General features: G+C 34.3%; 1 protein-coding gene across 1 annotated transcript in view; it reads right to left on the bottom strand.

The window, feature by feature from the left end:
• Nucleotides 1-15,280: 15,280 nt before the first annotated feature.
• Nucleotides 15,281-24,918, bottom strand: part of UFL1 (UFM1 specific ligase 1) — a 37,116-nt gene continuing 27,478 nt past the window's right edge. The window contains exons 13-19 of the mRNA XM_044674215.1: nucleotides 22,951-23,068; nucleotides 17,393-17,559; nucleotides 17,178-17,308; nucleotides 16,856-16,936; nucleotides 16,378-16,463; nucleotides 15,742-15,922; nucleotides 15,281-15,499 (exon numbers count right to left, since the gene is read on the bottom strand). Coding sequence (XP_044530150.1) covers nucleotides 15,281-15,499; nucleotides 15,742-15,922; nucleotides 16,378-16,463; nucleotides 16,856-16,936; nucleotides 17,178-17,308; nucleotides 17,393-17,559; nucleotides 22,951-23,068 — 983 coding nt within the window. The remainder of the gene's footprint in view (nucleotides 15,500-15,741; nucleotides 15,923-16,377; nucleotides 16,464-16,855; nucleotides 16,937-17,177; nucleotides 17,309-17,392; nucleotides 17,560-22,950; nucleotides 23,069-24,918) is intronic.

The raw sequence follows: 24,918 nt of genomic DNA, 5'->3' as shown, positions 1-24,918 counted from the left end.
TGACTGGTGGTAGACAAGGTAATAGACTTCAGGACCTCTACCTAAAGAGCTCAAGATATTTTTCTCCCCATTTTCCAGCAGCTACATTGCCTTAGAACTTCTCTGGAACTCTCTGGCATGCCCTGGAGTCTTCTCATGCCCCATACCTTTTTCAGCTTCCTTTTGTGTGTTGTCTCATCCTCATTAGATTGAAATTCCTTGAGGTCAAATCTTGTCTGTTTTTATTGGTATTTTTATCCCCAATACTTAGTGCAATGACTAGCATATAGTAAGCACTTGTTAAATGTTTATTGATTGATTGGTTAAATAAAGATGATTACTCATAGGTTCTGATTGGAAAGACAAATGGACTAGAGAAGTTGGTTTCATTGTATGCTTGAAGGCATCAATAAAGTAGATTTCATATAGGGCATTAAAGCACAATTATTATACTTAACATGAGCATAAGCAAAATAAAAAAAAGACCACTGTGAAGATATGTATATGTTCCAGAGGAGGAAGAGTAGAGAATTTTCACAAGATACTTAATGAGGTCCCTCTTAAACCAAATTAGTATATACCTTGATACTTGGTAATACTAAGATAAAACAATAGCTCTTAACTTGGGGTCTACAAACTTAAAAAAATATGTTTTTATAACTATTTCAGCAGAGTTGGGCTTTCCTTTGTAATTCTATGCATTGCAAAACATAATTCTGAGGAAGGATTCATAGGTTTCACTAGATTGCCAAAGGAGTACAAGACACAAAAGGGGGAAAGGCCTAAGCATTTATCCAGCTACCATCATATGCTGTGTTTTTTCTTTTTTTAACAAATGACATCTCATTTGACCCTCAAAATGACTTTACCAGGTAGGCACTATTATCCCCATTTTAAATCTCAGAAGACTGAGGCAGATAAAGTTACATAACTTTCCCAGAGTCCCACAATTAGTAAGTGTACAAGACTAGATCTGGACTCAGATCGTCCTGACTCCAAGCCCAGCACTCTATTCACTATTCTACCACCTGCCTGAAAAAGTTTAATAACCTTTAATATAAAGACTGGCAGAAAAAAATTAGAACACTAGAAATTTGGGACTAATAAATTAAAAAGGACAAAAGTTTGTAGATGGCTCAGAAGTCACATGATTGAATATATATAATGAATACCTTCCTTTAAAAAATTGATCAGAAAGCACTGGTATAAATGATAACTACATCACAAAACAAAATGAACTGCATCTTAATAAAGAAAGAATCATGCATGTGTCTTAGAAGTCTTGTATCTAAAATAGAGAACTTTGTCAAATATATAAGAACAAGAGCCATTCTCCAATTGATAAATGGTCAAAAAATATATAAACTTTTTGGATGAAGAAACCAAAATCATATATAGGCTTATGAAAAATTCTCTAAATTGTTACTGATTGGAGAAATTCAAATTAAAATAGCTCCAAGATATCACCTCACACCTATTCAATTGGCTAAAAAAATAAAAGGGCAAAATGACAGATGTTGGAGGAGATGTGGAAAAATCTGGATACTGTTGGTAGAAATGTGAATTGATCCAACCATTTTGGAAAAGCAATTTGTAATTATACCAAGAAAGTTATAAAACTTTGTATATGCCCTTTAACCTAGTAATGCCACTATAGGTCTATTTCCAAAAGAGTAGAGAAAAAGAAAAAGAGCCCATATGTTCTAAAAATATTTATAGTAATTTTATTTGTGGTGGTAAGGAACTGGAAAATCAAGGGGAATTACATGTGGGGAATGGCTAAAAAAGTTGTGGTATATGATTGTGATGGAATTCTACTTTTCCACAAGAATAGATGAACAGGTTAATTAAAAAAAAAACACAACCCAAATTTGGAAATACCTACTTGAAATTATGAAGAGTAAAACAAGTAAAGCCAAGAGAATATTAAATGTATATATATATATATTAGCTATAGAATATTTGAAGAATAATGTGTGAATATCCACCTCCAGAGAAAGAAACTGATAAATAGAAATACAAAAGACACAATTTATATATACATTTATTTTCTATTGTGTTGGGTGATGCCTTCTATGGTGCAGGGAAATTAAGGAAGGGTTGAAATATCTGGAAATTTTCTTGGAACCAACAAATAATTTTTTTTAAAAAAGTAGGTTAAAAAAGGAATGAACCATGCAAAATGGCAGCCAGGTTATGTTCAGTAGGAAGCTGTTGATGTGGGGCTGGAGTTCAGAATATTAGTGCAGAATATACAGCTATGGGAGTCTGAAACCATGGAGTCTGTTGAAGAATCAGAAGGGAGCAGTACCCTGGAAGCTGAGGGAAGTAGTATGCAAGTGGTCAGCAGTATAAAAAACCATTTGAAGTGAAAGAGGAAGAGGACTGAGGAGTGTCCATTGGATCTAGCAGTTGAGGTTATTGGCACCTTTGGAGAAAATAGTTTCTCTATTAGAGTGGGATCAGAAGGATGGCAAGAGGCAGAGGTGGTGAAAATTGGAGGCAATGAACACAAAGCTACAGATTCTGGTTTCTTGGAGAGAAAATGAATAGAATTATGATACCCTTAGGGAACTATGTCCATCAAAGAATGTTATGGCTCCAGGAGTATAAGGAACCACATGACCCCAGAGATGGCATTGAATAAAAGTAGTGATGGAATGGTGACTTTTGGGGTCAAACTGGTTGTTAATGGAACTTGAACTGGCATCAGAATTACAACATTGGTAGAACATCGAGGAAGATCCTGGTTTAAGCCTCTTGAAGGCTGCTTGGACTAAGCAGAAGCCAGAAATCAAAAAGCAGAAAGGGGACAGAGCTTTGGGGTGGAGAATTAAATGTTTACATTGCTTCTTCACTGGAATAGTGAGTTAAGTGGATTGTTCAGGCCTATATACTATGTCTCAACTTCTCTACAAATAAACTCCTGAAATTTAAAGAAATACAGTGTTGAAAATAAAAGAGGAAGAGTCCCATTGTACTCTGCTCTGGTTAGACCTCACCTAGAGCACCTTATTCTGTAAACTACATTTTAGGAAAAACACTGATAAGCTGAAGAGTATCCCAAAGAAAGTGACTGAATGACTGAGAGACTTCCAGATTGTCATACTACAGTCAATTAAAAGAATTGCCAACCTTTATCCTGGTCACAATGCATGGGAGCAGTCTCTAGAAATTCAAATGTAGGCTTAATGGAAAGAAAAACTTCCTAAAGATTAAGAAATGAAATGGGCTCTTTTCAAGAAGCTGCACCTCTTTGGGGGTTTTCAAACAAAGGCTGAATTACCACTAGGATGTTGTAAAATGCTCTTTTTCTTTATCTCTCTTTCAAATGCCATCTCCTCCAAGATGCCTTTCCTGATTTCCCCATCATTTCATATTCATTGTCTACATTCCGTATTTACATATTCATGACCCTGTTGTATTCCATGTCTTCCAGTCATGGAACACTAGTAAAATATTGATATTAAAAGATAGGCCATTGTTTTGAGAAATTTGGGGCCATTGAATTAGTCTTCCCATTTCCTGAAGATAATTTGGCATGTTCTTTTCTTTGTGTTCAATTCTGGATACAACTTGTCATCCACTTATCTTGTACGTACCACACATAAAAACCAACGGTATTTGAAAACATGCTATATACCACTAGAATATTAGCTCCTTGAGTGTGTAAGGACTGTCTCACTTCTATTTTTATGTCTTGGGTGGTTAATACTTAGTATTGGACAAATATTACAAGAAAAATAATTTCTGCTAAACTAAATAGACCAGAGTTTCAGATTCAATAAACTTGTGTTTGAAAAATGGGACTTAATGCCTCTTGTCCTTATCACAGTTGTTGGCACATTGTACGTGTTCAGTAAATGCTTATTCATTCATTTACTTTATCATAGAAAAGTTGTTAAAAGAGCACTTTGCAAACTATCCTACTATATGATTAGACTTCTTGGTCTGTCAATTTGCCTATTTTCCATCTTTGTAAAGTTCTGAGTAATTGGACCCCTTTTGTTCTATAAAGTACTAAGCAGATAATAAAGATAACTTTTCTTTACAACACAGTCACATTACATTTGTATGACAATAAGAAAAGTGGAGAGGGAAGAGCATTAATTCTATCTCAGACACTGGTCTTTCTAGGATTGGGCCTTTTCCATCTACCCTGTTTCCCCATGTATTTCCAGGCTTACTCTACCTACACCATTTCCCTCCCTTCCTCTCGAGACAAAGTTAATTTCTCAAAAACATTTTTGTCCTAAGAACAGTAAAGCAAAAGAAATGAAAAATACATAGTGTAGTTTAATTCTACAGAAGTTCCCTGAACTAAATCAAGTTTAACTTCAGAATAGCGCATTTTATAAAGTTTACCAGATTTCAGTCTTCATTCCTTTTGTTGGCTTCCATTCAGAGTGGCATGAATGTTTCACAAGTGGGTGATGGCCAAGGAGACTTATATATCTAGCCTGAAACATGTCGTTGCTGTTGCCAGTCCTTTGTCCCACCCTCACCCACCCAATTGTATTATGACAGTGGGACTTTGAGAGCATAATGTACTGGAGACAGGTAGTCAGATACTGCTAGAATACACCAAAGAGGTGTTTTCCTTCTACTATATACGTATTAGTAACTCGTGGATTACGAATGACTCTTATTCAATTGATCAACAAGCAAGCATTATGACAAGCTAGGGGCTTCTGTCACGTGCTGAAGATATATAGGCAAAAGTCCAACGATTCCTGCTCACAAGGAACTTCAGAGTTATATTTTAAGAAAGATGGGTGGAATATCTATATGTAGATATACTTACACATATATACATTTGTATATTCAATAAAGTATATATATATGTAGATGGATGTTTATATGTGGATGTATAGATATACACTTACACACAAAAGATAATTTGGGGGCCAGAGATCTGATAGCTAAAGGAATCCACAAACATATCATTCAGTTAAAAGACTCGAGTTAAGTCTATAGACAGTGGAGAGTCTAAGAGGAAGAGGTGAGGAGGAAGTGCTTTCCACGGCTAAAGGATTGCCTGTGAAAGAGAAGAGGAAGGGAGCTGCAGTTTTACGTGTGGGGAACAGCATTAAATCCAGTTATTTCTAAATTACAGAATACAGAAAGAAGACTAAGGCTAGAAAAGTCAGGGTGTCAAAGGTGCCCGGGGTCTGCTTATCCTCGTCATTGCTCACTCTTCGTTGTCTTGTGGACCATATTATCCAGGGAATTTTCTTGGTAAAGATGTAGAGGGATTCGCTATTGTTTTCTCCAGTAGATGCAAGCAGAGGGGGGTCACATAGCTAGTAAGTATCTGCAGTTAGATTTCTGCTCAGGTCTTCCCCACTCCAGAACCAGCTTTCTGTTCTGGGAGGCACCTAGCTGCAACTTACTTACCCTGGACTCGTACAATGTATAGAGATCCAGACCCCCTGGGTCTCCTGAATACAAGTATATGTGCAGTTTCTGTGCCTGGCTGTGTGGCTTCATCTTCCTGCTGCCTAGCACAGAAGCACTCATATTCTTTTTATTCTAGGGAACAAAAGGAGTTGGAGCCTTTATCAACGCACCAATATAAATTCACTGCCAGGTCAGGATATGTGCCTATGTGTGTGCATGCCTGTGTGTCCACTCAAGACAAAGAGAACTGGAGCCCCTCATAAACACGCCAGTCTCGGGTTGGAACCTTTACAGCCTGGCTTTTCTGGCTCCAGCGTTCTTGGTAGAACTGGTCGGCTCCTGGTTCCGGAAAGGACTCCTCTTTGTGGCTGTGTCACAAGTAGCCAGTCTTATCACTTTGGTTTCACATCCTTCTGTTATTAAGGAGTGTGCCAAAATGGATGAGAGCCAACCTTAGGGTCAGGAAGACCTGGATTCAAGTTCTGTCTCTGACACATACTACTGTTTTACTCTAAGCAATTTTTTTTAGTACTTTAGGCAACTCTCTTGCCTTTAACTGCAGAGGAGCAGACCTGCCTTGGTAAAGGGAGTTTCCTCACCGAGATTCCCTATACCGACTAAATGATAAGTCCAATAAAATGTATGGAGTAAAATGAGGGAGCCACACTGGGTAGTACCATGGACAATGTGAATAAAAATGACTGCTGATTTCATTTGTGGGTAAAGGGGGCGGAAATTGGCCGTGAAATAGGTTACCTGCCGAAGTGTCCAATTCAAGGCAAGTTTCACCACTGAACTGGAAGTTAGGAAACTTGAGTGCTGCCTGTGGTTCCGCTGCTCACTTGCTGTGTAACCTCTGACCAATTAAATTCCATTTCTCTGGGCCTCATTCTCTTTATCTGTAAAACGAAGTTATTGGACTAGATGATTTCTAAGGTCCCTTCTGGTCCTTAATTTAGACTGAAGCAGAATTCTTAGGTAATTAGTGACCTGATGTCCCCCACGGTATTAGGAGACCATTTTCAAACAAAGTTGAAATCATTTTGGTTGCATTTGGTGTCAAGCATGTTGTCACATTTTTTCAGTTCAAACAGATTAAACAGCAATTAGGGAGCTACACTGAATTTGCTCTAAGAAGAATATAAATGAGAAATGCTTTATTCTATTACCATCACATGTTCATCTATAGATTAGGAAATGATATAAATGAAAATCATCTGGCTGTATAATTTAGCAGGTTTCCCTCCAAGAATGATCAGTGCTTCAGACAAACTTTAACCTTGGGACTATCAAGTAAAAGATGTCAAGTTAAAAAAAAACAAAACAAACAAAACAAAAATACTGAACTCACCTCCCCAATCCTCACTCTCCAAACTTCTCTAGTTCTTATTGAGGGCACAGTACAATAAAATAAAAGTGAAACTTGCCTGAATAGCTGTTCTGCCAAGAGGAATGCATTTTTAATTGCAGTCTTCAATCCATTCAGCCAAAAAGCTCTCCATTTCTCTCATTTTAATATTTTTACTCCTTGTAGCTATTTGCAAATCACAAAAGCTGAGAAAACTTTCTTTTAAAAACTTTCATGGGGGCAGCTGGATAGCTCAGTGGATTGAGAGCCAGGCCTAGAGACAGAAAGTCCTAGGTTCAAATTTGACCTCAGATACTGCCTAGTGGTGTGACCCTGGGCAAGTCACTTGACCCCCATTGCCTACCTTTACCACTCTTCTGCCTTGGAGCCAATACACAGTATTAACTCCAAGACAGAAGGTAAGGGTTTTATACATGCATGCTTTATACAAATATTCTGTTCCTGGATCCAGGCGTTCCAACATAATGTCCTATTTAAAGTTACTATAACAATGTTCAATTAAATCACATTTTTACTCTAATATAAGGGAGACTCTTTTTTTTTTTTTGGTTGGCAGTATTTCCATATAAAATTCTTAAAACTCACATTAAAGTTGACCTGCTATTTTATAATTCATAATACAAAGAATTTCACATTACAGTATTCAAACTTGGATTCATTGTTACCAGTATTCCTTGGGAAGAATTTAGAGCTTGGTCAGACATTGAAGAGAGCAAGGTCATCCTGACTATTGTCTTGCCCCTGGACTTCATGACTCTGGAAGGGAGCGAGGCTGAAGACTTTATGCAACTCTAACTCACTTAAACCCAGCTTTTAGAACTGAACCTCTGCCTTATTTTTGTTTTTTATTTAAAAAAAAATCTGTAAGTCAATGTAAAGTTGTAGCTGGGGCTACCTTATAAAACAAACACAAAATGAACAAGTTCATATAAATCATAAAAACATTTTTAAAATTTTTTATTATTTATTTCTTTCATAGTCATTGTTAGCCCAAATATCCCTCTCTCGACACTTCCCAAAGAGTCATTCCATGACAAATACAATTTTTTAGAGGGAGAAAAAAAACACCACAGACTGATCAATACATTGTAAAAATCTGATAATTTATGCAAAATCTAACACCTGTGGATCTTCCATCTCCACAAAGGAGAGCTGGGAAGTGTCTTCTCCTATTGCTTCATTTGAATACCACTTGATTTTTAATTTTGTTATATTCATTTTTAATTTTTGGTGTGAAGTTGTTCTTTTCATTTATGTTGCTGTAATTACTCTATATAGTTTTCATGGTTCTGCTTACTTCACTCTGCTTTAAATACATGGATCTTTCCATGCTTCTCTGTATTCATCTCATGTCATTTTTGATAACAGCACAGTGATATTCCATACATGTATACACCATAAACGTATAAACATTTATTTAGCCATTACCTAATTGTTGGACATTGTTTCCAATTTTTAGCTATAGCAAAAAAGTGTTGCTATAAATATCATGGAGTACATGGAACTTTCTTCTTATAAATGGCTTCCTGTGCAGTATAACCCAGTAAGGAAGTATCTGGCTCAAAGGGCATAGACATTTTAGTCATTTAGATATTTATTTGCATTATTCCAGACTGCTCTAAAAAAAAGATTATGCCATTTAACAGTTACAGAAATGATGCATTTATTAGTGTGTCTTTCCCATAACCCTTCCACCATTAACTATTGGTCTTAATTGCTCACTAAACAGTTAAAAAAAACCTACAAAGTTTCCAAAGACTTACGAGTACTCACTTAAGGAAGTTTCTGGTTAGTCTTATGCTTTTATTCTGTGTGAATGTGGAAGTTTTGACCAGCTTCCTTCTGTTGTCTTATTGAGTAAAATAAAACAGGTGTGACCTTAGGATTTAATTTTTTTTTTTTTTTTTTTTTTTTTTTTTTTTAAAACCCTTACCTTCCGTCTTGGAGTCAATACTATGTATTGGCTTCAAGGCAGAAGAATGGTAAGGGTAGGCAATGGGGGTCAAGTGACTTGCCCAGGGTCACACAGCTGGGAAGTGTCTGAGGCCAGATTTGAACCTAGGACCTCCCGTCTCTAGGCCTGGTTCTCAATCCACTGAGCTACCCAGCTGCCCCCAGGATTTAATTTTTAAAAGAATTGACTGTTGTCTTTTGGGGGACATTTTGTTCTAATTTGCTATTCCTGATACTCTAGATCAACGGTTGGCAACCTTTTTGGCTGTGAGAGCCATAAATGTGTGCCTAAGGAGGATGGAGGTGGAAGGCACTGGAATATGGGGCGGCGGCTGAAGGGCCCCCTGGGGCACATCCTGGGGCTCTGCCAGAACTGGCTGGTGGGGAGGTAGAGCCAGATATGGCTTGAGAACCATACTGCCGACCCCTGCTCTAGATCTTTTATTCTTATGAATTTTATTACTTTATCATGTTCTATAAAATATCTTTCTGGTAATAGCATTAAAAAGTAATAATAGTGGTAATAATTATTTTTTCTATATTGGTATGGCCTAACCACAAGCACTAAATATACATTCATCTATTAAGAAATTCCTGATTTCTTTAAGGAGAACTTTCTAATTGAATCTATATGTGTTTTTTTGGTATGCTTTGGGAGGCTGATCCCCAGATATTTTATGCGTTTTGTGAATAGGGATGGGATTTCCCTTCTTATTGTTTATGATATTTTGTTATTATTTGGAACTGCTTTTGTTTTTGAAAATTTATTTTACAGCCTGTAACTTTGCTAAAGGTATTGTCTTATTACTGTTGTTAGCATTCCTAGAGTTTTATCAAATTGTTATTTGATAAGAGTGGGCATTTATTTTATACTCTTACTTTTTCAAAATCATTCTGGTGTATTCCCATTGCATATTACACTTCTTTTTGGAACCTCAAAACCTAAACTTTGTAAGGTTTTTTTTTTTTCCTCCTGTCTCAGCATAAGTATTGTACTTTGTCAAGAGTTTGTTTTTGCATCCCTTAAGATGATTTTGTGGTTTTGTATGTTTTGCTTTAAAAAATATTATGTTGTTTTCCTAATGTCAAATTATGCCTTACACTCCCAATATAAATTTCACTTGATTATGATTTCTTTGATAAATTGCTGGTCTATTAGATGGTATTTTGTTTAAAAATTTTGAGTTAATGTTCATTACTGATTGGTCTATAGATTTCTTTCTATGTTTTCTCTTTCCGTAGTTCAGGTTTTAGGATTATATTAGTTTCACAAAAAGGATTTGGGTAACATGCTTTATTTTTTAGCAATTGTGAAGTATGGGCAGTTTCTTAATAGGTTGATACAATTTTCCTGTGAATCCATCAGGACCAGCTTTTTCCTTTGCTAATTCCTTTCCATCTAATTCTACTTTCTTTTCTAAGATGGGGTTAAAATCTCTCAGTGTTCCATGGTTTGGGTATTTTATAGTTTTGAAAGTATTCCTTTAGTGTTCCCATATGTTATTTTTATTCTATCTGGTTTTGCTGTCACTTAACCTTGCTTATTGCTACTTTATTTAAACTTCAGTTTTCATCCTTTTAATTTACTAAGAATCTGTCAATTTAATTTGAAATTTTCTTTTCAAAGAACTAGGTTTTCATTTTATTATTTTTATTTTTGGAATTTATTTCCTCTCATTTTTAATATCTTTTAACCTTTTTTTTAATTTTTAAAAATGCACAGTTTATTAATGCTCTTTTTCTATATTATTAATGCATACTTTTAAGAATATGAGGACCCACCCAGGTCTTTTTTTTGCTGTCCTTAGTTATTGTTTCTGATTTATTCTTATTTAGGTCTAGATTTTTTATTTGTGGATCAGAATCAATCACTACTTTTTACTGCATTTAGTGTGTAAAGGACATTATTATTTCTGCTTTAAAAAAATTCAATCATAATATTTTTATTCTAAATTTTACAAAACCAAACATTTCCATATACAAGGAAAAAGATCAGATGCAAATGAAATCACAAATTACCTATGTTTAGCTTCTTTTTCTTCACATCTACATAATAAATCCTGTCCACAAGTGTCCCAGAACTTCCCCACCCTCCCTGCATTACAAAAGATACTATCAGGGAGGTCGAATATGTACATATAAATTAATTCTTTCATGTTTCATCTTTCTGCTCACTTTCTGGAGGTAGTATTCATAGTTTATTCTCCCAGCATTAATTCTATAGCTGTGTATCATGTCCTCCTGTTTCTACTCATTTCACTGTTCTCTCATGTAGTTCTTTTCAAGTTTTTATAAAAAATGTCTGTTCATCATTTCTTAAGGCACAGTAGTACTCCATCATAATCATATACCACAATTTATTCAGCCATTCCCCAACTGATAGTCATTCCCTCAATTCCCAACTTTTTTACCACCACAAAGAGAGCAAGTATAAATATTCTGGAACATATGGGTTCTTTTCCTCTTTCCCTGATCTCCTTGGGAAATGGTATTTCTAGGTCTAAGGGTATACAGTTTTATAACTCCTGAAGTGTAATTCCAAATTGCCTTCCAAAATGGTTGGATCAGTTTACAGTTCCAACAGAGCATTAGAGTTCCTATTTTTCTACACCTATTTCTGTCTGTAAAAATATCTTCACGTTATCTTTGTACCCTACTACATGGTCAACTTTTGTAAAAAGTTTATATATTGCTGAGAAATATGTATACTTTTACTGTCTCATTTAGAGGATGTCATTCTTTTAACTCTAGTTTCTCTAACAATTTATTTCTATATTTTTTTATGTTAGAATTATCCCAAACTGAGAGGGTTATTAAATCTCCTGTGATTATTGTGTTACTATGTCTTTTTGTAGTTCAGTTAGCATTTCCTATATGAATTTGGATGGTTAGGCATACAGTTTATAATTTCTTACCAATATTGCTTTGTCTTGTTTGACTCAGCTTAACATACTTTCCTTTTGCATAAAAGGAATTTCTTACTGATTTCTCAGCTGTCACTTGCTGCTGCCCATGGCTGTTATCATTATTCACTCATATTCCATTGTGTGTGGGTGTTTGAAAAGCAATCTCTTTAATTTCTGTTATCTTTCTAAAAAGATTTCAAATGCTTCTTTATTATTGAATATTTTTAATATTGTTAAGCTCAGATTTATAGATCACTTTGAGCTGCAACTTGAGCCCCATTGCTCTTTGGAACATCTATCCCTCCATTTCCTAGAGGGTGCAGCACATGATGTATAACTTGAAATTTCCTAGTCGTCTATAAATATCTGTAATATTAAACACACACATAAAACTTTGAAAAAAAGAACAAAAGTAAAACCAAAACAACTTGGGGGAGGCCAGCTCCCTCCAGGTCAAGGGGTTCAAGGTGGTGTGACAGCATTAGCGTGTTAAGACGAATGAGAGACAGTCTGAATTTCAGCCAGGCAGGCATCACAAATACTGCTCTGCTCTGCCTTGAGAAATCACTTGTAACAAAGTAAAAAAGTTAAATAAATAAATAAACTGTGTTCTATTTTTTCAAACTCCTGTCTGATTTTCTCAACTTTTTTGTTAAGTCCTTATCCCAATAGTTTGTATGTTGTGTACCAAATTGTTTAATATACTAATGCTACGCTCTAGTTCAGTGATGGTGAACCTATGGCACAGGTGTCAAAAATGACACACAGCGCTTTCTGTGGGCATGCAGCTGCCCTCCTTTCCTCCACCCAGAGTTCATTACTAGAAAGGCAGAGGAAGTTGGGTGGAGCTGTTCCCTTCCCCCTCTACACTGTCCCTTATGACATTTTTTCACATCTTCCGCTCCTCTGCCCAGAAGCCCAACAAGAGTGCACAGAGCATAAGGTAGGTAACTCACAGGCAGCAGAGCTGGAGGGAAGCAGAGCACTCTGGTCACTCCCCTCCCCCTTTCTATACTTGCTGAGGATATTGCTTACTTTATTTGCCCTGTCTCTGCCCAGCAGCCCTATGGGAGCACTTCATCCCTCCCCTGTGTGGGGTAAAGGAGGGTTGGAGGAGGCACAGAGCATACCCAACATGTGGTGGGGGGAGGGGCACATCACTCAGTTTGGGGGCTGGGGGAGAGGTCTGGCACTCTGTCTTTAAAAGGTTAGCCATCATTACTATAATCTGTAAGATCTGGAAGTAGGTACAAAACATGGAAAAAAGAATAAAAGTTCATACTCAAACAAGGAATAAAGAAACTCATATAAAATTCAAACTGGTTTTGCACAAAAAAAAAGTCTTTACTCATTTCCTAATTCTAGAAGATACTGATTCAAATTTGTAAGAAAAATAAGAATTCTGCATTTGTTCTTTACTTGAGTAGTCTCTTGCTTCTCTGAAATCACTCTTTTCCACAAATATGTAAAGTTTATGTTCTTAAAATTGTTTAAACTGAAATTGAGCATTAATAAAATGAAAATCAATTTTAAGTATTAACATAAAAAAATTAAAGCAAATGGGTCAAAATTAAATGAAGAAAATCTGCAATAGGCATTTTATAGGTCTTTTTCAGTTAAGTTACAACATTAAAAGGTAGCAGCAATCATATGAAATACACTCTGGGTCTGAGTTATTTGGATGTGGTCTACACAGCTGAAAAGAACTATTTTGACTTGAAAAATTCATTGATAAAATATTAGTTTCCTGTTAAACTCTTTAAAAACATTTAATTATTTTCAAAATGTGAATGTAATTTAAAACTCTAATGTATTATGTATATAAACTAATAAACTCACACCAAGCAGTACAAAGTAAAATAACTCAAACACTAAAAAGCAAAATAAAACAGAACCAAACAAATTATAGTTTAAGAACTGAAAGGCCATAAGTTCCCAGTTCATAACAGGAGACAAATTAAACACTTATTTTAATTTTATTAAAAGTATTTTATATCTGCATACATAATGTCAGATTTTATTTACAAAAACCAGATCAATGTAACAAAAATGACATTTTTGTTTATTGTGGGGAAAATCAAAACTATTCTGATGCCAAGTTGGGATCACAGTTTGAACATGAACAAAGTTTAGGTACTAAAAATCCTGTTCTTATCCTTTACTTCGAAGTCTTTTACTATGTCAAAGACAATAATCTCATCACTTGACACTCACAGATGCACTTATATGCCCATTTGGAAAGATTATTTTTAGTGCCCACTTAAAACTTAACATTTTAACTTAAAACTAAATTATTTTTGATGCTGAATAAACCAAAATATAAACAAATATATAATATTTGTTAGCACAAAGGAGTTGGTATTTTTCTATCGGCTATATGAAAATATCCCTTACTTTGAATTATAGTTTCTAGTCAATTTTACGAATAGGTTATAAGTTTGTAGGCTCTGTCAGTAACTGTACCACCTGCTTTTTACATTAACAATAATTGGATTAAGATGGAGTAAGAGAAAGTTTAGTTATTATTTTCATAACATTTTTTAAGAGATGAAATCAGGCTGATTGGAAAACGCTAAGTAACTGTGGTATTTGATTTAGTTTTACCACTAAATCCTATAAAGTAGTCAAAATGCTTAAACTCTATTGAGAAAATATATATAAATATTAATCCCTCTCAATTCTATACCAAGAACATAGCTGTCCAGCAAACTATGGGGCTAAGTTGAATGATTCACACAACCATTAGACTTCAAAATAAACATTAATGTAAGAAAATTTATACTTCTAAGTATTTAATATATTTGTGGCTACAAATTGTACCATTATGTTTTGGCAAATTTGTGCTGATTTGATACAGTAATAGTTTAATGACACCAAGAATATATAATGAACAAATGAGACTGGTAACCAGGATCTACCAATATTGACTCAGCTTCTTACTTCTCCCTGCTCTCTCTACTCCACTCCACCCTGTAGGCAGCAGCTTGTCTTTGAAGACAGGACACAGCAAGCAGTACAAGGACATCTTTACTACTCTTGCATATACTCAAATTTTCATTCATGGAAGAGACATAAGATCCTGCAATTATTAAACAAAGACATTGGCCTAAAAATGCAATCAAAATTTAGTAGTTTTGGCTTTTGGGTATGAGATGTTATTAACTGTAAATCAAATAATAATAATAATGATAACAGAAAATCCTCATTGCTAACACCAGGAAGCTTACCCTCTCTCCCATCCCCCCCAAAAACCTCTATTATAAAAAGGACACATTTTAAATTTGCATATACTACTTACAATGACTGGAAACTGCAAATGTCACTTGTAATCTAGCATTATGGCTTTACAAGAAACAAAAGACAGAAGAAAAGGGTTTATTCAGTCAGAATTTGAAAAGACACTGATAAACTTGCAAATCATAACTTCTATGTATAATTTAAAAGAGAAATTTCTTTGGATAACGTATTTCAAAAACAGGGACATCTCATAACCAGGAGATTGGGATAAAAATAGACTATATACTTGCTGGTATGAGAGATTTCACAGAGCTTCTCAAAAAAGAAGTGGTTGTAGAAGGCAATGTTAAAACACTCAACTGACAAGTGTTTTGTAACCGTTTCTTTTAAAAAATAATTCTGACTACACGAAAAATTTCAAATTAAATTAAAATCATTACTCCTCTGTTACAGAAGATTTTCTGGATTTGAGGACAAGGTCCTTGATAGATGTAGAAATTTCCTGAAGTTCCTTTCGAATGGCATTATTAGCATCTTCATGCTCTTTGCCTACTTGGTTAATCAACTGGTCATCTCCTTGCCCAGTTTTCTTATTTTGATTAACCAGCTGCTTCACAACTAGGCCTTGGTATCTGACCAAAAGAGAATGTTGATCCTGAAGTGGGAGAAAAAAGAGAAGTTAAAAAAAGGGATTTAATGAAAAAGAGATAGCCAGCTAAATTCTGTTTTTAAAATGAATCTGTAGTCACTAAAGATGTTCTCAGAAAAGTTGAAATGGGGAAAGATGTGATAAATATATATGTTTGATATATAGGACAAATAACAATCATTCAATTAAAAAGTTCAAATCTAAAAACTATAGGATAAAATTTCAAATACTCTAGAATGCATATCTACCTCTGGCATTTTATTGCTTAGAAAAGCAATGATTTGTGGTACACATCGTCCAGGTGCATGAAGCATACAATGAGTTGAGAATTGAAACAACAGAACTGATGTAAGGTGAAGGATAAGAGCTGGGTCTTCTGTAACTTTCAGCTGTTCAATTAGTGCTTGTCTGTGTTGGAATAATACCTGTCTAGAGGAAGAAAAAATAATGGTTATTCTATCATATCATTATCATATATAAAATAAAGCTCTATTTGCTCTGCACTAAAAGTTTTTATTGCTTCCCAAATAAAATGATAGCTTTAATTTTTAGTCCTTTCATTACCTAACCAATATACTCCTTTAACACTTCGTGATGGAGGGAAAAAAATCTTACATGCATAAAGTTACTAAGATGCTAAAAACCAAAACCAATCTAAATAATAAAGAAAATTGTAGATCATGTCAATAAGATTTCTGGGTTTTATCAACTCTAGATTATTGCATTTAACAGTGAATAGCACAGGGGTATCATAAGAATATTATACTTTAAATGTGATAAGGACTAAGTTAAATAAGAGCAAGTCAGACTCTCACAGGTCAAATAATTCTTGTCATAAGATGCACAGTAAGAGAAATGTTAACAATAAATGAGTTATGTAATACCTTTCTTTTTTTTTGTCTCCCTTCTTCACCATAATATCGCAAGCATCTGCTGCAGAGTCCAGAAAAGAAAGAAAGTCTTCTAAGCTCTAAAGAAAGGTACACAGTACCACACATTATTCTATGTACACATTATTAAAGAAATAAATGTATAAAAACAAGAGTTCAAGAAAATAACAAAAAAGTTAAAAAGCTTAATTTATTATTCTTTTAAAAAACTAAACTGATTTTAACTTTTGGTTAAATCAGATATTTGCTGTTAAGTGTTTACATTGAAAACATATCACTATATCCATCTCTCTGTCTCCTTTAAGCTGTTAAGTGCCAAAAACTATTTTAATTTACTAAAGCAGTTTGGCTTATGGTTATGTAGAATCTCATTAATATTATTAAACATTTATAAAATACAATTACACTAATTTAATATCCTTGACAAAAGTCTATGAGTCCTAGAATACTAATAGCCTCAAACTTCACTTACTTTTTCATTTAGAGAGTTATGGAGCTTTGTGAGAGGACCTTTAGTCTCTTCTGACAGTTTACCTAAAATCTTTTTTCTTATCTAGAAGGAAAACAACAGAAGATTAGGATATGCTTTAAAGATGACAAAAAAAATGTAACTCCAATTTCATAGTTATTATTCTAATAATGGAAGAAACATGAAAGTAATTTTTGGTTAATGTAAAAAATTGTCCCCAAATAATTTCATAAAATACTACATTTCTTTTATAAGGTCTATTTCCAAACAAGATAAAACTCCAGTTAAAAATTAAAAATCATCAAGATAACGAAGACTAATATACCTCACTTGTTATGGTAGTAGGATCTTCTACTGCCATCATTAAGTCAGCAGCTAAGAAGTTGAAAATAAGATTAGTGATATCTGTACAGACAGTCTTCAATAAGTGCTTGGCAAGGTTGGTTTGTGCATCATCTGTAAAACATGATATTTACAGAACATAACTTCCAAAAGAAATAATGAGAATTAAATTAAAGACATCACTTGAATTAAATGTACCTGTAAAAAACTTTGTTCCTTTTTCAAATAATCTAATATTGTTGTATAGATTTGACACTTCATCTTGTAAATCTTTGATGGTGCGTTTCCTACTAGCTCCAGATGCAGAAGAAGTTGAAGACATAAAGACTGAACGTACCACTTCCAGATAACTTCTATTGAGGTATCTATGAATAAGAAAAATATATTTACCTAGCACAATTAAATGTTGTTGAATTTACTCAGATAATTTATTAAGAAAAATAGTGCATCCTGAATGCTCCAGTGGTATTCATGTAATGTCAAGAAAAAGCAAGGAAGGACATTACAGAGAAGAGTCAAAGAGACGAATGGGTTGTGACCTGGATTTCTGAAAGAAGTACTTTGAGTAAACAAGTAGAAGGAAAACAGTCAGAAGGGGAACAGGATCACTCTAAAGAAGGATTCAAGCTAAAATAAGAACAGGATTGAACAGAAGGGACGTTAAAAAATCAAGGAGATGATTATTATTTTTTAGTCATCTCAGTACTGTCTGACTCTTTTTGATCTCATTTGGGGTTTTCTTGGAAAAGATACTACAGAGATATTGTCATTTCCTTCTCCAATATATTTTATAGGTAAGGAAACAGAGTTAAATGACTTGCCCAGGATGATACACCTGGAAAGTGCCTGAGGACAAACTTGACCTCAGGTCTTCCTGACTCCAGGCCTTGCACAATTATTCTCTGTGCCATCTAGCTGCTCCAAGGAGATGGTAAGAAAGGTAAGTTAGAAGAATTAAGTAAACATTAGAAAGACAAAATAAAACAGTGATGAGTGATGGAAAAAGAAATGAATAAGGATTTCAGGTTCTTAAGAGGTCATAAAAGAGCTTAGGAGGTGAGCTATAAATATTCAAAAGAGGTGAGAAAAAGAACTACAGAGTATATCAACCAGAGTGAAAGCAGGAAGAAATCTGCAATGACTTGCACCAAGTGTGTGGTTTTATAATTATCACAGCTATGTGCCTGCCATCTATATTCAAAATGTATGTTCACCTCCCTTCTAGAAAAGGAGATAAAAGGATCTGAAAAATGCCTCTTTACCTTCCACATTATCACGTAATTTTTTCAAAAGATTGAAAAAAGAGACTTCAAATTTCAAGGAAATAAAGTATTTTGAAAAAGGGGAGAAATATGACCTATGTCAGGAGGTAGGAGAGTAGAAGAATGCCACATAAACGGATGAGAACAAGGATCCTTGTCCACTTGGATCTTTAAAAATTAAAATAAAATGAGGTTCCTCCCTCCTTTGAATATATCTGAGGAGCTGGCTTTCTGAGAAAGAAGCTACTTCTCCAAGCAATATCCAGTAGATTCATAAATGTTCACAGGAAAGAGATCATTAATTAAGAGTTAGAGGGGAAAAAAGATTAGTTGTTGATAACTCCCAAGTCAGAGGTCAACTGTCAACCTGATAATAAAAGAAATGTATGTTGTCTTCTCAGGGCACGTATCCAACACATAACTGAGAAACTCTCAAGATGTATCTAAAAGGCTAATCATCATTGCCTACCTTTGGTGATTTTGGTGGACATAATAATATTGCAAGAAGGAACCTAGAAAGTCAAGAAGTATTGAGCAAGAAACTAAAGATCATAGTGTCACAAGTGATAATGTAGTCACTGCTTCCCATTAAAGGAAAGATATTCAGAAAAGTGGATTTGAAATAGTAAACAGAAGGCTAACATGATGGTCTTAGGGAATGAGAGTTGGATTTGTGAATCATGGTTTAAAATATAGGACTAATAATTCCTTGGCCAGGAATAACATAAACCTAACAAAAATGTTATTTATGTATTTGTTTGCTGTCTTGCAAATCTAGTAAAACATATCCAACTGAAAAGAATGGGAGAGAAAATTACTTTTATCTACTGGGCAGTACTACTACAGAGTCACCTGAATGAAAGAAAAAGAATAATTGTTGAAATGTCCAAAAATTCATAAGAGGAAAAATCCAACTTAGAAGGTAGTAAAAAATAAAACAAAACAAAACCCCAAAAGATAAAAATGTCTATAAACAAAACAGTTTAGGCTGGGGCAGCTGGGTAGCTCAGTGGATTGAGAGCCAGGCCTAGAGACTGGAGGTCCTGGGTTCAAATCTGGCCTCAGACACTTCCCAGCTGTGTGACCCTGGGCAAGTCACTTGACCACCATTGCCCACCCTTACCACTCTCCTATCTTTGAGCCAATAAACAGAAGTTAAAGGTTTAAAAAAATAATAAAAAAATAAAAAAAATGGTGTAGGCCAAAACAAATATGACTAGAGGTCTGAATGCCAAGGAGCTACAATTGGACTTCACAGGTATCATTTAAATCTAGTGGGATGAGAGTCATAAATTGAATACTGAATATGTATATTATTTTTTCTAAAAGATAGGTTTAGGGTGGAGAGAGTGATGTTAAAAATACTGGAAAGAACTGCTTGAACACATGAGCTGATGCAGACATGATTGGGGATGTAGACTCGAAACGACCACACCAATGCAACTATCAATAATATGGAAATAAGTCTTGATTGGTGACACATGTTAAAACCAGTGGAAATGTGTGTCAGCTATGGGGGGGGGGGGCAAAGGACAAAGTAAAATCATGAATCATATAACCATGGAAAATTTTTCTAAAAAATAAAATATTAAAAAAAACACACTGAAAGCATCAATAGGGAGAAAACAAGTGATTTTTTTTTCATTAGAAAATAGTAGAGGCCACTTGGACAGAAAGAAGAGAAATGAGATTTCAGGAAACAAATTAAATGCTACTATATTTGTCAGAGAGAAATAACATATTGGGGATAGGGAACTTAAATCATTCAGATAGCTGTTAAAGTTCTCTGTCAAAAACAGAACTAAAAAAATCCTTGACTTGCCTTAATAAGTGTATCCTCTCAAAAGGGGCAGAACCAAAAAAGGCAAATTCTATTCTGAATCTGCATCTTACTAACAGGGGGAAACTGGTAGATGGAGTAGTAATGACAGAAATCTTGGAGAAAATTATTCATTTTTTCCATAGAGTCTGATAAAGAAAACTGGTATGGCATGTACCCTATAACTGGGGAAAAAAGAATTCAAAGAGTTCAGAGAAAGAACAGGTATCTTTCTGATTAAGATTCTACAGGAAAAAAAAATCTACAGAGAAAGTCAGCCTAGGAAAGATGGTTTACTCATAAATGAAAACCTGAACATACAAGAGGATGATTCAGATGAGGAGAAGAAAAAGGAATTGTCTGGAGGGAACCACAATATGAAAGAATAAGTATTTACCAGGCTAGTTCTTTATCAAAAAGGTCAAGGTAAAGCTTAAGCCACATAGTTAATATGAAACTTCTTTGTGGCCTCAAGTCATTGAAGATGGAGGTTCCCGATCATCAAAAGATGCAAATTTGAAGAGTGAATCTCTTCATATTTGGCAGATGACTCCATGAACCCCTACATCTTGCTCTACTAAGCAGATATGTTATCATGTGAGGATGAGGAGTTGCATCTTGCCTGATCTAAATGTTGTGGCCTTTCTAAGCTCTGTTTAAGGAAATCTCTTATTGTTTAGTCCTGGAAGGTTTAAAGCTATATTAGGATAAAGGTTAAAGGCAGGATAGAACCACTCCTGAAGGTTGATATCAATGAGATCAAGTTGCTCAATTTTTACTTTCTTCTGCTTTCTCTGCCAAGGAGAATGGATTTTGGATTAGAAAACTCAGAACAAGAATGGCTAGGAGAGTTAATAAGAAGATAGATAAGAGCACATGAGCCAAAATAAACTGCATCCCAGGGCAGAGTAAAGATGGACATCTCTGCTAAGCCTCTTAAGGACAGTAATATCTGAGAAACTGCAGAGAATTGAAAAACAAGAGGGGACAGGGGAAAATCAAGTTGTGGTTCTTTTTTGTTTTCTTTTGTTTTGTAAAGGAGAAAAATATAGTCTATAGAAGACTGAGCTTGATTTTTATTCTTGGTAAAATTCTATTTTCCATTTATTAAATTATAGTAAACATTTAGAAAAGAAATCAGTGATCACAAAAAGACAGTATGACTTGTTAATGATAGTTTACTTGGATTTTAGCAGTGTTTAATAGCTCATATTATCCTTTAGCAAAGAAATAGATATGTGTCTATTTATAGCTTAGGCATTAATAAATTAAATGGGCCCAAATGATTGAAAGGTCAGGATCAAAGAATAATTATTATTGGTTTAATGTCAACATAGTACCCAGTGCCATGCCGGGAGGACCTGTCATTTGTTCTGTGTTGGTTTAACATTCTGATCAATAACTTGGATAAAAGGTATTTTCAGATGACAAAGTTGGAAGTGATACTTAACATTTGAAGATGGCCAAGTATCCAAAAAAGATTTTGATAAGCTAGAATGTCGGGCTGTATCTGATATGATGAAATTTAACAGAATTAAATGTGAAATTTTATACCTGAGTTCAAAAAAAGCAACTTCACAAGATAGGGGAAATATGATTAGACTGTTTGAAAACAAATGGTGAGGTTTCAGTGGGCTGCAAATTCACTATAAGTCAAGTTCTGAGTAAAATCCCACATATCTACAGGAAGTCTTTCCCAAAGCCTTCTCCTATTAATTATTTACTGTTTGTCCTGTATAGCTTACATGTTGTTTCTCTCTTTAAGCTTTACGTTCTTTGAGGGCAGGGACTGTCTTTTGCCTCTTCTTGAATCCTTAGTAGCACTTAATATTTACTGATGGACTTATATAGTAGGCAATAAGGCTCAATATTATCTTGGGTTGCACCATGAGATCTGGCTGTTTACAGAAACAAAAAACTAGCCATATTATAGTTTGCCCTAACCAGACTATAACTGGAAAAAAGTGTATTTAGCTTTGAGTACAAGAATTTAGAAAGGACGTACATGAACTGGAAGGTAACTAGAATGGTAAAAGGCTTTGAGTTCAGGTTAAATGAGGTTCAAGTTTAAAAAAAAAAAAAAGGAATGCTTAGACTAGAGAAAATCCAAGGGAAAAGCATGCAAGCTATCACATAAAGGAAAGATTAAACTTAATGTTTGGCCTAAAAGGGCACAATTAAGAGCAATAAGTATCATGTACGAAGAATATAAGTAAGTACAAATAAATATAATGTAGAAAAACATACAAATGTAGGCTTGAGGTAAGGAAAAACATTCTAATAACTGAGTCACCCAAAAGTGGAATGGTATGTTTAAGGAAGGTCTTAGAAGTCTTTAAGATGAAATTGGATGTCAACTTGTTGTCTATGTGGTAATGACTCATTGTTAGGTATGAGTTAGCCTAAATGATCTAAAAGGTCCCTTTCACATCTGAAAATTTGTGATTCTGTGGATCCACTGGAAGTACCAGAATATAAGAGAAAAGAAACCCAATGAATTAGTAGGAAAACAAAACTTGGAAATTATTCATATTTTGAATTCTGAGCTCTAATTTCCAAACTTTAATTAAAGTCTTTTTCCTAATAATAATAATCAGTAAATTTCTATCATTAAATAAGGAATGTTACTTCTGGTAGTTAAAAATCAAAAGTCCAAAGTATATTTCTATACTTGCCTTGTTAAATGTTCAGCAAGTTCTGTAACAAATTCTTCAGGACCATCTTGTATTTGTTTCTTCAAAACATCTTCAATTTCTTCCACTGACATAAATGTGATCTCAGGCTTTTTCCTACCTATATCAGACATTAGCAGTTTTTAAACACAAAACTATAACCCAATAAAAGATGAAGATTCATTTTATCTGCCCAGAACAAAAACAGCAATACAAAATCTTATGTCAACAAAATTTACTAATAGTCAATGGCAAATTCCTACCTACCACTAAAGAAAAAATAGATATTAAAAATCATTTGAATAATTAACTCTCCTAAAATTTTCTTCTACAAATTAGTGACAAGGCGGCAAGTGAAGTGGTAGGAATATCATGTTTATAGCTTTCTCTCTAAAAAAAACGTGAGAGTAGAACTATCTATATTTATCTATTTTGTCTGGTTATGAAATTTCTTAAGTGTTTTGAATTACTGGGGGGGGGGGCAAATTCTAATGCCTTTTACAATGTATTGTCTTATAGAATCCTCTCAAATGCTGAGAAGTTAAGTAACTTTTTCAGGAACTCATGGTTCAATATGTGTGAGAGAGGGACCTTAACACAAAGTCATCTTAACAATTACTTGGGAAAAAAATGTGTAGACTTTGAGTAATTTAAAAACAAATTGTAATAAATAAGCTTTTTAATCTCTGTAATAGTAGCAAATATTTATAAAATAGCAATGAGCATGCTCCTTCTAAACGGCTAAAATGACAACATATTTTGGTGTGTAAAACCATTCATGTTTTACTAAAAATGTTAGAACTATATAATCTAAAGTCTTTTTCAAAAGTTTAAGTTCCACTATTTTTCTTTTTCTCAAATGTTTGTCATGAAGCCGAATCTTACTAGATAATACTACTATTTTAAGGTACTAAAGAACAGAGAGGCAAGATAGCATAATGGTAAATTAGCTGAACATCTCTGACATACTGGCTATGTGACCCTGGGTTAGTCACTTAACAGTTACAGAAATGAAGTTTGCTTCTTGGACAAAATTCTTTATAATGATTAAATGTAATGACAAGTTCAGGTCCTAGCCAGTAATAGTAAATTTTTATTTCATTAAATAGCTTATATTTCCTAAAAACTGTATTATTATTCTTGATGTTATGCTAAGCAAGTTGAAAAATGAGCTGCTTAACCTTTTCTATTTTAGTCCTCTTGAAAGATAAGGCTGAACCACATCAATACAACTTTGTCTGATTTCCTTTGAAAACTCAGCTCAAATACTTCTTATATAAGGAACTTTCTGATCTTCCCAGATGCTAGTAAAACCCCTTTCCACCCAATTATCTTGTATATGTTGTCTCCCCTGTACAAAATGAAGCTCTTGTGAGGAGAGGGTTACTTTCATTTTTGTCTTAGTATCTATAGTATCTTGGCCATAGTGGATACTCAATACTTATTGACTTGATTAATTTAGGAGATAGTCTTAATTATTCCACTTTTCCTACAGCATGAATCTAGGTAAGGGACCAATAGTGTTAACTAGTGAAGAGGGAAATAATTTTTATGACTGTCATAGGTTTCTACCATTTTCTAAGAATGTAAATTTTTGTTGGTTAAACAAGAAATTTTCAAAAGTATTTTTACCTACTCCAATAAGAGAGTGTATAATATAGTAAAGCTACAGCAAATCCAAAGCTGATATGATTTTATGTGTATTCGTTATTGCTTGTCACCAGTATCTCTGCAATACTCATCAGTCTGATCAGTCCACTATGACACAATAACACTTGACACTACATAATAATTATCTTCCACTTTCCTCCATTTAGTGCATCACCAAGTTTCAGCAGCTTAATTAACTTAATATTAGCTTAAACTCAAAAGCAGAAAATTCTTATTTAAAATCAAATTTCAAAATAGTTCTTTTGAAGAGATCCAAATCAAGAACCAGTCCATAAAACCAAATATATATCTAATTGTCAT

The sequence above is a fragment of the Gracilinanus agilis genome, chromosome 4, assembly GCF_016433145.1.
Source record: "Gracilinanus agilis isolate LMUSP501 chromosome 4, AgileGrace, whole genome shotgun sequence".
NCBI lineage: Eukaryota > Metazoa > Chordata > Mammalia > Didelphimorphia > Didelphidae > Gracilinanus > Gracilinanus agilis.
The sequence above is the reverse complement of the archived record's forward strand: the minus strand, read 5'-3'. Positions and strand labels throughout refer to the sequence as shown.